This window comes from Nilaparvata lugens, chromosome 11 (assembly GCF_014356525.2).
Source record: "Nilaparvata lugens isolate BPH chromosome 11, ASM1435652v1, whole genome shotgun sequence".
Classification (NCBI taxonomy): domain Eukaryota; kingdom Metazoa; phylum Arthropoda; class Insecta; order Hemiptera; family Delphacidae; genus Nilaparvata; species Nilaparvata lugens.
This window is the reverse complement of record NC_052514.1, coordinates 32,649,530-32,662,384: the sequence shown is the minus strand read 5'-3', so window position 1 is coordinate 32,662,384 and position 12,855 is coordinate 32,649,530. Positions and strand designations below refer to the sequence as shown.

General features: G+C 32.4%; 1 protein-coding gene across 3 annotated transcripts in view; it reads right to left on the bottom strand.

Annotated features, from left to right (window-relative positions):
* Nucleotides 1-317: 317 nt before the first annotated feature.
* Nucleotides 318-12,855, bottom strand: part of LOC111063736 (X-linked retinitis pigmentosa GTPase regulator) — a 32,629-nt gene continuing 20,091 nt past the window's right edge. Inside the window, exons 9-15 of one of the 3 annotated variants that reach the window (XM_039438253.1) lie at nucleotides 11,751-11,887; nucleotides 9,732-9,878; nucleotides 6,884-7,285; nucleotides 3,114-3,213; nucleotides 2,105-2,176; nucleotides 1,544-1,659; nucleotides 318-951 (exon numbers count right to left, since the gene is read on the bottom strand). In XM_039438253.1, coding sequence (XP_039294187.1) covers nucleotides 928-951; nucleotides 1,544-1,659; nucleotides 2,105-2,176; nucleotides 3,114-3,213; nucleotides 6,884-7,285; nucleotides 9,732-9,878; nucleotides 11,751-11,887 — 998 coding nt within the window. In that variant the 3' untranslated portion in view covers nucleotides 318-927. Of the gene's footprint in view, nucleotides 952-1,543; nucleotides 1,660-2,104; nucleotides 2,177-3,113; nucleotides 3,214-4,871; nucleotides 7,286-9,731; nucleotides 9,879-11,750; nucleotides 11,888-12,855 lie in introns of those variants that run through there. The other 2 variants (XM_039438254.1, XR_005572509.1) reach the window with 2 other exon arrangements.

The window sequence follows — 12,855 nt, the reverse complement described above, 5'->3', positions numbered from 1 at the left end:
GTTTTTTAATTGATCAAAATAATTGTCCACTTATTTTTTAAATAATTTTTAAAATAATCGGAATATTTGTCCTATTTATGTAACAAAATCTATGAATAGATTAGGTAGCTTCCAGTTTCTCTCCCCTTAATATTCCAATTCCTAGCCTGTCCTTGTTGTAACAGCTCAATTTTTATATTTCTTATTTATTTCTACAGGGCTAATTGATGGATCTTTACAGATCTACTAGTAACCTCTATTCTTCTACAATTTTATTTGCAGTTCTTATCGTGGTAATCCTCAAGACTGTAAACCAAATTCCGTGTACATTTTTCAAACAAACTAAATATAACACATGAATAATCTTTAAACAAATTATGTTGTGAACGAATTGCTGCTCAAGTCACGCTAAACTTTTATAAAAGGATATCAAACGTGCCGTTACTATCTTTGAATTTATAAAATCATAATTTTCTATCAATTTCATTTGAACCAATGTAATTTGATATTGGCAAAAAATATTTCAAATATCTTCATGCATTAAACATACTGTATGTAATAAATATTTTTAATAGAGAGGATAAAATAGAGATAGTAATATATTGGAAAATGTCTTATTAAACATTCCTCTTGTATGCTTTACGTCAAAATTAGTAAGATATAATTGCAGTTCAATAAGAAACCATTTCATAATTATGTCTGATTTTATTCAATCTGTCTCCAAAATACAAGTGTATAAAATTGCATTTAAAAAATAACTGTTATAAAGTACATTAAAATAATCTATTCCAATAGACATAATAAGTTGCAATAAAAATTGCATTAAAAATGCTAATACCACCACTAGGATGTGCTTTGACTAGATGAATGATAACTCAGATTTCTACTTCATGCTTCGCTGCTATTGGCTAATCAGTGTTTCATGTATCTCAATAAACGGCGACAGCCTTACAGTATGACACATACACTTGACTGAAACAAAAGAACATTTTTATAATTAGAAAAAGTCAAGTTATACAAATTTGTGGAAATTCAACAAACTAATAAAAGTTCTGTTTCAAAATATTGTTTTTTTTTCTCAATATTTCTTAATCTGATTGTTACAAAGCTAGTATATCAAGCAATCATTTTTATACCTTTTAAGAGGTACTTCTAATCACAAAGTTTTCTCAACATTATCCTGTTAATAAAATTGTTTAAAAAAAAGGTTCACTTATTCATAATCATCAATCAAGGAAATGAGAATAGACAGGGTAAGTGGAACTCAAAATTTAAAACAATACAGAATTACTAATACGATATTTCAAATTGAAGATTTACAAAGTCGTATTTGTTTCTTCTTCAAAGATGTAGAAGAATTTGTTCTTAGTTATCCTTTCATTGTTTGCATACAGCTCTTTTTCCTCTTCTATATAAAATATAAATCTGAATTCAGACAAGTTTTACAATGCAACATTTTATTTTGAAACACCTAAAATACTTGTATGAAAGTCTCAAACACCAACAAAAAAATTAAATTTCATCGAATCATATATTTACGAGGTACATCATTATTATCACTTACTGTTTGCTTCTTTGATCCCTTCTTGTCTTTTTGTTTAGGACTCTTCCTCTTTGTCTCATCGTTTGTTTCTTTTTCTTTTTTGTTCTCAGGGGTAGCTTCGTCCTTGTTTTCTGAAACTTAAGTTTTTCTTTTAAATATTTGTATACATTGCTTATTGTAAAAAATCGGTGGAAAATGTTGAGGAGGTTCTAATCTAAATCACTTGTCCTTGAATCTAAAGCATCCGCTTCCTACGTCACTCCGAAGGATTCAAACTCATCATCTTCATTTCATTTGAAAATGTGAACTCAATACCATTTGTCATGTTTATAAGATAATGTCCAATGGCGGATCCAGGGGGGGTGACAAAGGTACAATCGCCCCTCCCCCACCGAAATACATGAGAAAAATAAAAAATCTGTAGAAACTATTGTGGAATTATGTAAGATACAAAATTAGCTAAATCCATTACAACATTATGAGGGCCACTAAACTAAGAAACGAAACATTTTCTGTTGAAAAATTTGACTGAGGTGTGACCCCCAGACACGCCATGGTCCATTCAGGACAGTAACCACGTACCTGGTGATTCAGATTTCTCTATCTCTTCTTGGTGAGCATTTGTGTCCTCTTTTATCTCATCTTCAGGTTGTGCTGTAATGAAAATTTACTATCATAAGTTTAGAATGTTCCAAACTTTTAAGAATACTACGGTAAATCTTCCTATATTTTATATATTGTGGGGTTTTATTAAAACCCCACGATTAGTTTAAATGGATGAAGAAGTTGATTGCAACTTCTTCGATTAGTTTAACCGGCGTTATTTCTCGATATTTACCTTTTTGCAACCAAACTTTCTTCATTTCAACTAATCGCTGTTACAATGGTGCCAACTAATCAGAATTAAAAATTTTACGCCGGTTAGTTTAATCGGTGTTTTCACTTGAAATTTCTGTTAGGTGCAACCAAAATGCATCGGTTAGCGCTAATCTCGATTAAAGTATAGCATTTAATCGTGATTAAACGTTAACCGACGTACTTGCAACTGGGGGTGTACCTTACAATATACACTGCTATAATCAAATTTAATGTATAAAATCAAATATTATTAACTAACTTACTTCCCCAAAAGAGCAAGCTCGAGCTTGGAGAAGAAGCTAGCCGAACTATTTATCTAATAGCTATATTTTATAGCCTTGGGGCCGTTTGTAGAGTGTATAAAATACACTCTACAAATAACAATAGCAAATACACTCAACACTAGCTCTTGTTTCACATTCAGCAGAATCTGTCTATAGTCTTCGGCAAAGCCCAGCAGGTATCGTAGAGGTACATCTATTTTTTTAATTAAATTAATGGATGTGCGAATTGACCGTTTCCTAATTATTGTATCATTCATCTGTAAAGTATTCTATTTTGATCTTGAATCAATCAATGAAAACTGCATTAATAATGTAGAATGAGAGTGACGTTCGAAAGCTCCTGCCCCTGTGTCTCATTTACTGTACTCATCTCCTCTACTGTCTTATTATCCGAACGTTTATTTTCAAATGGGAATTTTTAACTTCATTTAAGTTCAAATATCACTTACATTTGGCACTACTGGTTGTGTCTACCTTCCTTTCACTTGCAGGACTTATCACTGAAATAGTACTGCTCAAATCAGCTGCACTTCCTGTTTCGTCAGAGATCTGCGATTAATGAAAAAATTAACAAATATTAATTTTCGTTTTGCATTTCAATTAATATTTTGCTCAAACACTATACCAGGAGAAGTAACTTGTTTTTTATCAATACTACTATGCTATTATGATACTCATTTATCAACACTATTCGCTTAACTTGCCCATGGATAAAATAGAACTTTCAAGTTGCACAACAGCCGGTTAAATTTTAACCGTGATTAATTCCACGAGAACCAATCAGAGAAGGCGTTTTTGAAAAGACGGCTTCTCTGATTGGTTCTTGTGGAATTAATCACGGTTATAATATAACCAGCTGTTGTGCAACCGGCACTCAATGTATAGCATATACAGTAGTATACAAGCCCTCAACTACTCCACACAATGCAGGCAATATAGTTATAGACCTGAATAACTAATGACATCAAGTGTATCCTTAATATTTTGTCAATATGATTTTGATGTTGTTTGCTTCAAAAATTAATATCGGGGCACCGAGCTTCGCTCGTTACTTTTATTTATTGATAAACAGAACACTATTCTTTAAAATGATCTTGGTTTATTTTACAGCTGGCTATATGTCAACTTATGAATTTCGGGATGAGATATTTTGATTTTCCACAGACCGAGTGCGTCTCACTCACTTCTTTATCATCCACAGACGACGAAAGTCTCAGTTGTTTTTCCAAGGATGAATTATCCTTTTAATGTCGTTCAGCGAGTTTTCCCAGGAATGAGACATAGTGCAATCGAATTTTTATATCATAAACCTATGTTCCAAATTTTGTGAAAATCGTTAGAGCCGTTTTCGAGAAACCGTTGGACATATAAATAACCAAATATAAAAATATATACAGAAATTGCTCGTTTAATATAATAGGATATTATATTTCCTATAATATAGGTCTATGTGCGTTTGTGCAGGTTTTATTTGCTTTTCAAAGTTATTTTAATTTGGTCAAAATTAGAAGTAGAGCCAAAATACTGATGAACTGCGTTCTTAGCACTAGCTCGAGTTCTGAGTTCCAAACAAAGTTAAACAAAAGTAGGACAATGTCTATTGAATAACTATTCCATTATTAATTTGTATTCAAATAAGTGCAATATTTCTTATGTTTTCTATACATTGTGATACATTTTGTAATTCATTTGAAGTATTATGTCAACCTTCAAAATTCAAAATCTTCAAATCATCATTCCTGGACCAAAAATTAAGTGACGAAGCAGTGTGTAATATCATAACCTCAACCTTTGGACAACATTAACATTTTATCAAAATTTTTGGAGAGAAATGGTACAGGCTCAGCCTAGTTTTTCCTTCAATGTCATAATTATATTATGATTGTAGTATTTTTTACAATAAATTATTATTATTATAATCATAGAGAAACAATAGCATCACTTACGCTATCGTTTCTCTATGTTATAATCTAAATAAATAAATTATATGTTATTTTCTTACTTACAACGTTCAAATCTATAAATTCAACTAGAATTGAAAGTTTCAACATAAATTCAGAAAGAGCTTCACTTTGTGTTGCATAGGGTAAAATTGATCGAATTTCAAACTATTCCTTTATAATTACCAAAAAAATGAAATAATAATTTAGTGTATAAGACACTACAAATTAGAAGCTGTCAAGTATTCCAAACAATAATTGAGTTACCATTTCTGGAACATCATTTCCTTTGAATATCATCTTCAAACAACATTCTCCCCAATTGTCATCCATATTCAAAACTGGATTGTTCTTGAAATTTTCCGAATCTCCCTCTCCATTTCCAAAATTTCTCTCGGTTTTTCCCTCAGCCTCATTATTCATCCAATGTGCGACAGTTTCCTCATCATAGGCTCCATTATGGAACACTTCACTTCTGTCTTTGAGCTTTTCAAATTCTTCAATTTTTGGTCTTTGAACTAAATTGCATTTGTAATAGTTGGTAGTGATATTTTTAGTTTTCTGAAACATGCTTTTCAGGTTGGTGCGTATGTTATTGAATATACTGCTCGTACTTTTTTGTGGATTGATGTTAGTTTCTAATTGAGCTTCAATTTTTCCCCCAGTTTTTCCATCAAACATAGTTCCACACAATCTACATTGATGAATGCCAGAAAAATGACTCAAGGCACCTCTACTGACCAAACTATCCTCAGAAAAATCATGTACAGAATTATTTTTACTTGAAACAGTAGATGCACCAATCATTGTTTTATGACTCAAACTTGATTTCTCTTTTCCTCTTCATTGAAAAAACTATTCTCTTCCATTTCAAACCTCCTACCATTCACAACCAAATCAAATTCATCTTCATCATCACTCATATTTCTGATTGAATCCATTGAAAAATTTGACCTTGCATACTCGTTCTCCACAAACATCTTCCTCCTTAAGTTATTTGTTTGACTAACTTGAGTCACTGATGAACTTCCAGATTTACAAAACATGTTTTGTTCATTCTGCCTGATATCTTCAAATTTCAATGGAGAATGCGGGCAGGACATTGAACAACGCAACTTATTCCTGGTGGTAACATATTCAAATTCATAACTGTTTGTTCGTGTACAGGAGTTTGATTGTGGGAAATTATCCTCTTTATCTTCAAGTTCATCATTGAATTTTCGCTCTTGTACCCAAACAAAATCCTGGTTCTCTTCATCATTGTTTTGAATTTTATCTCTCAATGCTCTGGGTTTACTTCCAACACTCGACCCTTCTGAAGACATATTAATTTTTCCAGTACTATTCTCATCATTATGACTAATCTCGTGACAAAATGTTTCCACACTCTTTGAAGCAACACTAATTATTTCAGATAATCTATCTTCCTCCTCCTCTCCAATGAATTTTTCCATATCCCCATTGTCTTCGGCATTCAAATATCCTTCCAATGTTAGATTCTCAAATTCTTTTGGCCAACTCTCTTCTTCCATCATTTTATTTTGATTGCGACGCGTCCAACTATTATACAAAATACTTTGCATTGAATCAGAATCTTTCCTGTAATGACATTCACAAGTCTCAGCATGATCACTCTCCTTATTCAAAATGTCTTTATCAAACTCATTTATTTTTGATTGATTCAACTTGAAAGCTAGCAAACATTGCATATTATTCCCAGGACTGGAGAATATTTTCCCATCTTTTTCAAAGTTTATTGTGGTTGTATCCAGCATCTCTCTGGGCATAGAAAATAGTTCACTATCTTTTCCCAAAGAATTTCTCATTTCAGATTGGTTTAACAGTACTTGGTCTTCAATGTTTTTCTCACACATTTCATAATATTCTGTTGGTTTTTCGTCGGTCTTTCCTTCATATTTGAAATCTGTATCACAGGTTGTATTCAAGCCACACGAGTTTGAGCAGTTTTGGTTAACCACATTATCCATCAACTCTAATCTTATTTTAGTGTCAGCTTTATCAATTGATACAATTTTTTCCAGGGTCACGTCATTTTCGAGTGATGATAAACCACCATTCAAACAAGGTAAACTTGTACTAAACTCATGGTTAGTTTTATCGCAAACTTCATAACCGATTTTGCCATCCTCCAGGGATAAAGCCGTCGATTTTCTCTTTCTCGATTCCAATTCATTTTTGAAATCCTTGGGGGATTGCTGACGATGAATTGTGACTCGTCGAACATAGGACAAACTGTTATTGGGAAATCGTGTACTTACATTATCTGGTGTAATTGGTGTTTCCTTTGGTGCTGGATCTTCTTTATTATTTTTCTCTTCCAACTCTTTATTATTCGAAGCATCTGATCCATCATTTGAAACTGTATCCCCATTCTCTGGTAACTCCTCGTTCATAATGTATTCTTCCTTCGGAGTTTCTGTTATTATATCGTTTCTAACACTTGTTGGGGAGTTCTTACAATTTTCTTGTGGATTTTCCTCAGTTGTTCGATTTTCATTTTGTTTATCATCACCAATCAACTTCTCTTCTCCGTTTGTTTTCATGTTGAAATCGTTAGGAAGCGATTCTGGAGAGTCTGGCTCTTTCTTTGGGATGACAACCTTCTGCAGAGGTGGTAGAGAGGTTCTACTGGTTTTACGCGGTGTTGATGAAATATCAGACTGAAACAGAAATTCGAAACTTATTTGCAAAAGAAAATTTGTTGTTGGTTATCCATCTTGTTTTCACTATTATTATTACTATTAAATATTGTGAAACTTTAAAGTGGAAAACACTCACATTGTTTGATGTGGCGACGTCCGTTTCGTGCTGGTATTGCACAGTTTCAAGCCAAACAGAAACTGAAGTGTTTAAGGTTATGAGGGTGAAATTTGGTGTGGAGGGGAGTTTTGGCGGTTAATAAGGAGGATTCAAATGAGTTTGTCAAACAGGGTGTGGGAGGAAAAGTTGATTTGGTCATTTAGAATATTGTTTGGCTGTTGTTTGGTGTGTTTGTATATTTAAAACTGTTCTAGTACATTTCATTTTCTGTTTTTGTGGGAATAGTGAAGTATTTTGAGGTTGTTGTCTATGTCAGGGTGTGTGTGGTCAGTGGAGATAATGTGTTCTGCAAAGGTGGAATGGGAGGACGGATGGGTTATGGCTCTTGTGTGTTCTTTGGATCTTATATTGAAATTTCTAGCTGTTTTACCTATGTAGAATTTGCTGCAATCTCTACAATTTAGCTTATAAATTCCTGGTCTATTGTATTGATTTTGAGAGGTGTTGTGTGGGGACAAGAGTCTTTTCAGTGAGTTTTTTGTTCTGTATGCAACCTTGTATTTCATTTTCTTGAATGATGCTGCTATTTTTTAAGTTTTATTGTTGTGGTATGTGAGGGTGACGAATGCTGTATTATTATCAGTGTTGTATTTGTCAGAGTTTTGCGGATTGTTTTTAATTTTTTGTAGTAGTTTGTCAATCATTGAGGGTTTGTATCCATTATGTTGTACAATATATTTTATTGTGTGCAGTTCAGTGTTGTAATCTGTGTTTGTCATTGGGATATTTATTAATCTGTATAGCATGTGGTTGAAGGCTGCAAGTTTGTGTTGGATAGGGTGATTTGAAGTGCAATGGATTGTGGAGTCTGTTGTTGTGGGCTTTCTGTATATTTTGAATGATTGGCTCTGTTTTGTGATGGTGATATCCACTGAAAAAACTCTTGTCCCCACACAACACCTCTCAAAATCAATACAATATACCAGGAATTTATAAGCTAAATTGTAAAGATTGCAGCAAATTCTACATAGGTAAAACAGCTAGAAATTTCAATATAAGATTCAAAGAACACACAAGAGCTATTACCCATCCGTCCTCCCATTCCACCTTTGCAGAACACATTATCTCCACTGACCACACACACCCTGACATAGACAACAACCTCAAAATACTCCACTATTCCCACAAAAACAGAAAATGAAATGTACTAGAACAGTTTTAAATATACAAACATACCAAACAACAGCCAAACAATATTCTAAATGACCAAATCAACTTTTCCTCCCACACCCTGTTTGACAAACTCATTTGGATCCTCCTCCATTAACCGCCAAAACTCCCCTCCACCCCCACTCAGACTAAATTTCACCCTCATAACCTTAAACACTTCATTTTCTGTTTGGCTTGAAACTGTGCAATACCAGCACGAAACGGACGTCGCCACATCAAACAATGTGAGTGTCTTTTCACTTTGAAGTTTTACAAAATTTAATAGTAAAAGAAAATAAGTAACAAACATCATAAATTATTAAACGAACAATAACTCCATTAAATATATTCCCACGGAAATATAAACTCACTTCTACACAAAACGGTATAATGAAGAAACTTCAATATTCGTGGAACAAAATGATAACAGTGTTATCAAAAGCGTTCATGATTGCAATTCTCAAATCACCTTCAAATTGTTTAAATTCGTTGCTATTTAAACTTCTATTTCAATTTATTATTTTGTTATAACTCAATATTGAGGCTTAACTAATATATTCGAATCTATACCATTATTGGAATTATTCCCAATATATATGATGTAATGTGATGAGGAATAATAAATTAATTCATGATTTATGTTCGCAACATTGTGAATATCATATAGCGGAGAGTAGAATTCATAGTTGAACTATGTTGAATGAAAATACTTGGGAGTGTTCATTTATTAAAATGTAAATATTGTTTCCAAATATCCCTCTCATTTAATGAATAAGAGGTTGTGGTAATTGGAAATCTTTTCATTACAATATTCCCAAAACTAACAGCTATTATTGGGAATAGGTTAATGTTATGGGTGATGCTACTCATTCACAGCTACACAGAAAGGTATTGAAGAACCTACAATATTCATGGAACAAAATGGTAATAGTTTTGTTATCAAAAGAATATTCAAGAATTCAATTTTCAAATCAATATACTTTTAATGAAATTATGACTGATGAGAACTGTTTATTCTCTTTTGATAGCATTAACCTTTATCCTCTCGTATAACTTAACAATCAATCCTTTATTCTTTATTGAATAAATATTATGTTTCATACAACAGGAATACTATTAAAAGTCGATTAAGCTCACCAGTCCTTCGATTGAGGTCTCCGATATACCTTTTTTGGCTAAGTCGTTCTCCTTGTTAGTTTTATCAACAATCCCATTCACTTGTCCCTGTTTTTGCCTGTTGGTTGGAATTGCCAGCACCATAGTGTGACAGCCTCCACAAGCCACCTAATCAAACAAAATCAAACCACATTTTTCAATAAAATACACTGATGATAATTAAATCCATTAACGTTCAATAATAGAATTTAAGAGCAATTAGTGAAAAACATTATGAATGGACAATTTTTCAAATTTCGCATAGAGTGTACATATATTGAACTTGGGAAATGGAATTTTAAGAAAAAATAGTTCAACTATTTATTAACTATATCTAGAATGTAAATAATACCATAGAGAAACAATACCGTAAGTAGATATCTCATGGTATAGGGCGTCTATGTCGCAACTTTTACTGTTATCTCAAGCCGATTACTGTCGACTATTGTCGATTTTTACTGTTTTGACCGGGTAAGAGTGTATGAACGGCACAATATGAGAGACTACCAGCGTCACACAGTTTCACGGGAAAGAACTACGTGGACTATTGGCTTGAGATAACAGTAAAAGTTGCGACATAAACGCCCTATACCATGGGATATCTACTTATGCTATTGTTTCTCTATGATAATACCTTTTGGACTTTTAATTTTTGTATAGTCTACATATTGATCTTAGAGTGGAATTTTAAGAAAAAGTAGTGTACCTATTTATTAACATATCAAATCCCGCAAATATCTATATTGAACTAGGAGAGTGGAATTTAAGAAAAAATATTTATCAGCATATCAATATTCACCTCAAAAATGTAAATAATACCTTTAGAACTTTTAATTTTCGCATAGTGTATGTATATTGATCTTGGAGTAGAATTTTAAGAAAAAGTAGTGTACCCATAACATATTTCATGAGCTAGAAGGTTTGACAAACCCCCAAACATCAGTTTCTTCTTTAAGAAGAGAAATAATTTTTTTCAACTTTAAAAACTAAAAGCTGATCAGACAGTTTTGGCTGACAGAGTAAAGACGCTAAGGACAGGTAGAAGTGGGGCTAGCATTCTAGTCTCCCCTCCAGCCAGCTAGTGGAAAAAGCTTTCCACTTTTTTTCTGAATAATTTTACACTTTTCCATCGCCTACCTCCAGAGACAGATCGAGCTAACCCGTGGCTGGACATCCCCTGGTTTTCCATTCAGACCATGTCAACTTTGGATGGACATCAACTGTATAACGGTATCGTTCCAATTTCAATTTATTTTTCTATATTGTTTTATTTTTTAGAAATCACAAATTAATTATGCCTTGAATCATGTTTTTAAACTGTCATATAACTTGTTTAAATAAAAAAAACAATAATAAAATAGTCCAACTCAATTCTGATTAGTTTTGTAAAATCATTGGGAACAAGTTTATTTCAATTTTTCAAATCGATTAAATTCTCAAAAATTCATAACCTTTCTTAATTGTTTTGTATTAAAATAGATGCAGCATAACTAATTTTATAAAACCGAAATATGTAAAAATTCATATTAATTCTCACAGAAATTTTTTCATTTCAATAAAATAAATCTGACTCCTAATAAAAATGTTCTCTTTTCAAATTCCGAAAAAACATTTAGTTGATAATATTTAAAAATTCAACTGCTTTTGTTCTACCATCAAATGCTACGCAACAACAATTTTACAGTGTTCCCGTCTGGGAACTGGTGGAACGCCCCCTTTTTTTCGAAGGTTTTTAATGTGGTAATTGAAATGATTGATTTCTCTATGTTTGCTCAATTAGTTGTTTCATTCGAGGGGTAAGTCGAGATGTTTGAACTGATTGCTAGTACACATGAGTCATTACTTGTTTAAATTCCTTCCTTAAAGATTTTTGAACATGTTTGATTAAATAATTACTTTTACATAACAGGTCACCAATCATTTATTACAAATGATGGATACCACTGTTCAATCATTTAATGTTACACATATAAATTTAGTTCTAAAATGTAATTAAGTTACCTTTTGAACTTTGAGTGTCTTGAAGCGATTGACCTTGAACGGCAACGTCCTCGAGCCCATTATATCAGATTTCAATTCTGAATCAGAACAGAGTTTGCCATACTTTGATTCGCCACAAGTGTACAGTTCGCCATTATCTGAAAATTTTAGATTTAAAATACAGACCGTAAAATACAAACATTTTGAAAAATCATTACTACAATAATGTTCTTCCCTTCGATAACCAATTGAAAACGATTACAATAAATATAATATTCTTGTTTTTATATTACATCCTTGGGCTTTATAGTGTTGCCCAACAATAAATATTGTCTTATATATGTTTAAATGTTCGGTTCATTGATTTTTATGTATTCACTCTTAGCATTCACTTTTTAAGCCTCTTTTCAATCTCTATTAAGGTTGTGACATCAATATAGAAATTATAATTCCAGTTTTCGAACTATATTGATCAAATATAGGCCTACTTGTATTATACTGTACTAGTTGGCCCGGCGAACTTCGTACCGCCAAAAAGTCAATGTATCTCATGTCATAATTGACTTTATTTGGTGAATCATGAAATTTATCTAACAATCAATATTTTCTTTTACATCTCAATACGTACTTCGTACGTGCTTAGTAATGTAGTAATATCTATTAGTAAAGTGTTGAATTGAAAAAAATAGATAAATTAAATCAGTGTTTCAAAGATGAATTTGATGCGTTCATAGTTTTTGATTGTCAATAGATAGTCCAGGAATTATGCCATGTACGATGAATCACACAGAATTCCATATTCTTTCCATCTTCCATTTTAGGATGAATATCAGCTAAGCAAAATTCAAAGAAAATTGTAAATTATTCTGTCATTCTACAGTAATTAATGGTGCGATATGAACAACTTTCTTTCATGAGGTGAATTATTTTTTCCCAACATTTTCCAGTTTCTCAATGATAGGGGACTAATTTATTTGTATAGGCATGGCTTACTTTAGATAACTTACATGGCTTACTCCTATCTATAGTAGGCTATGGTATAGGTCTTCTAAAGAACCATTATCTACAGCTGGTACTAATCAACTACACTTCAACTCCAAACTACCGTATCAAGCACGAGTGACCT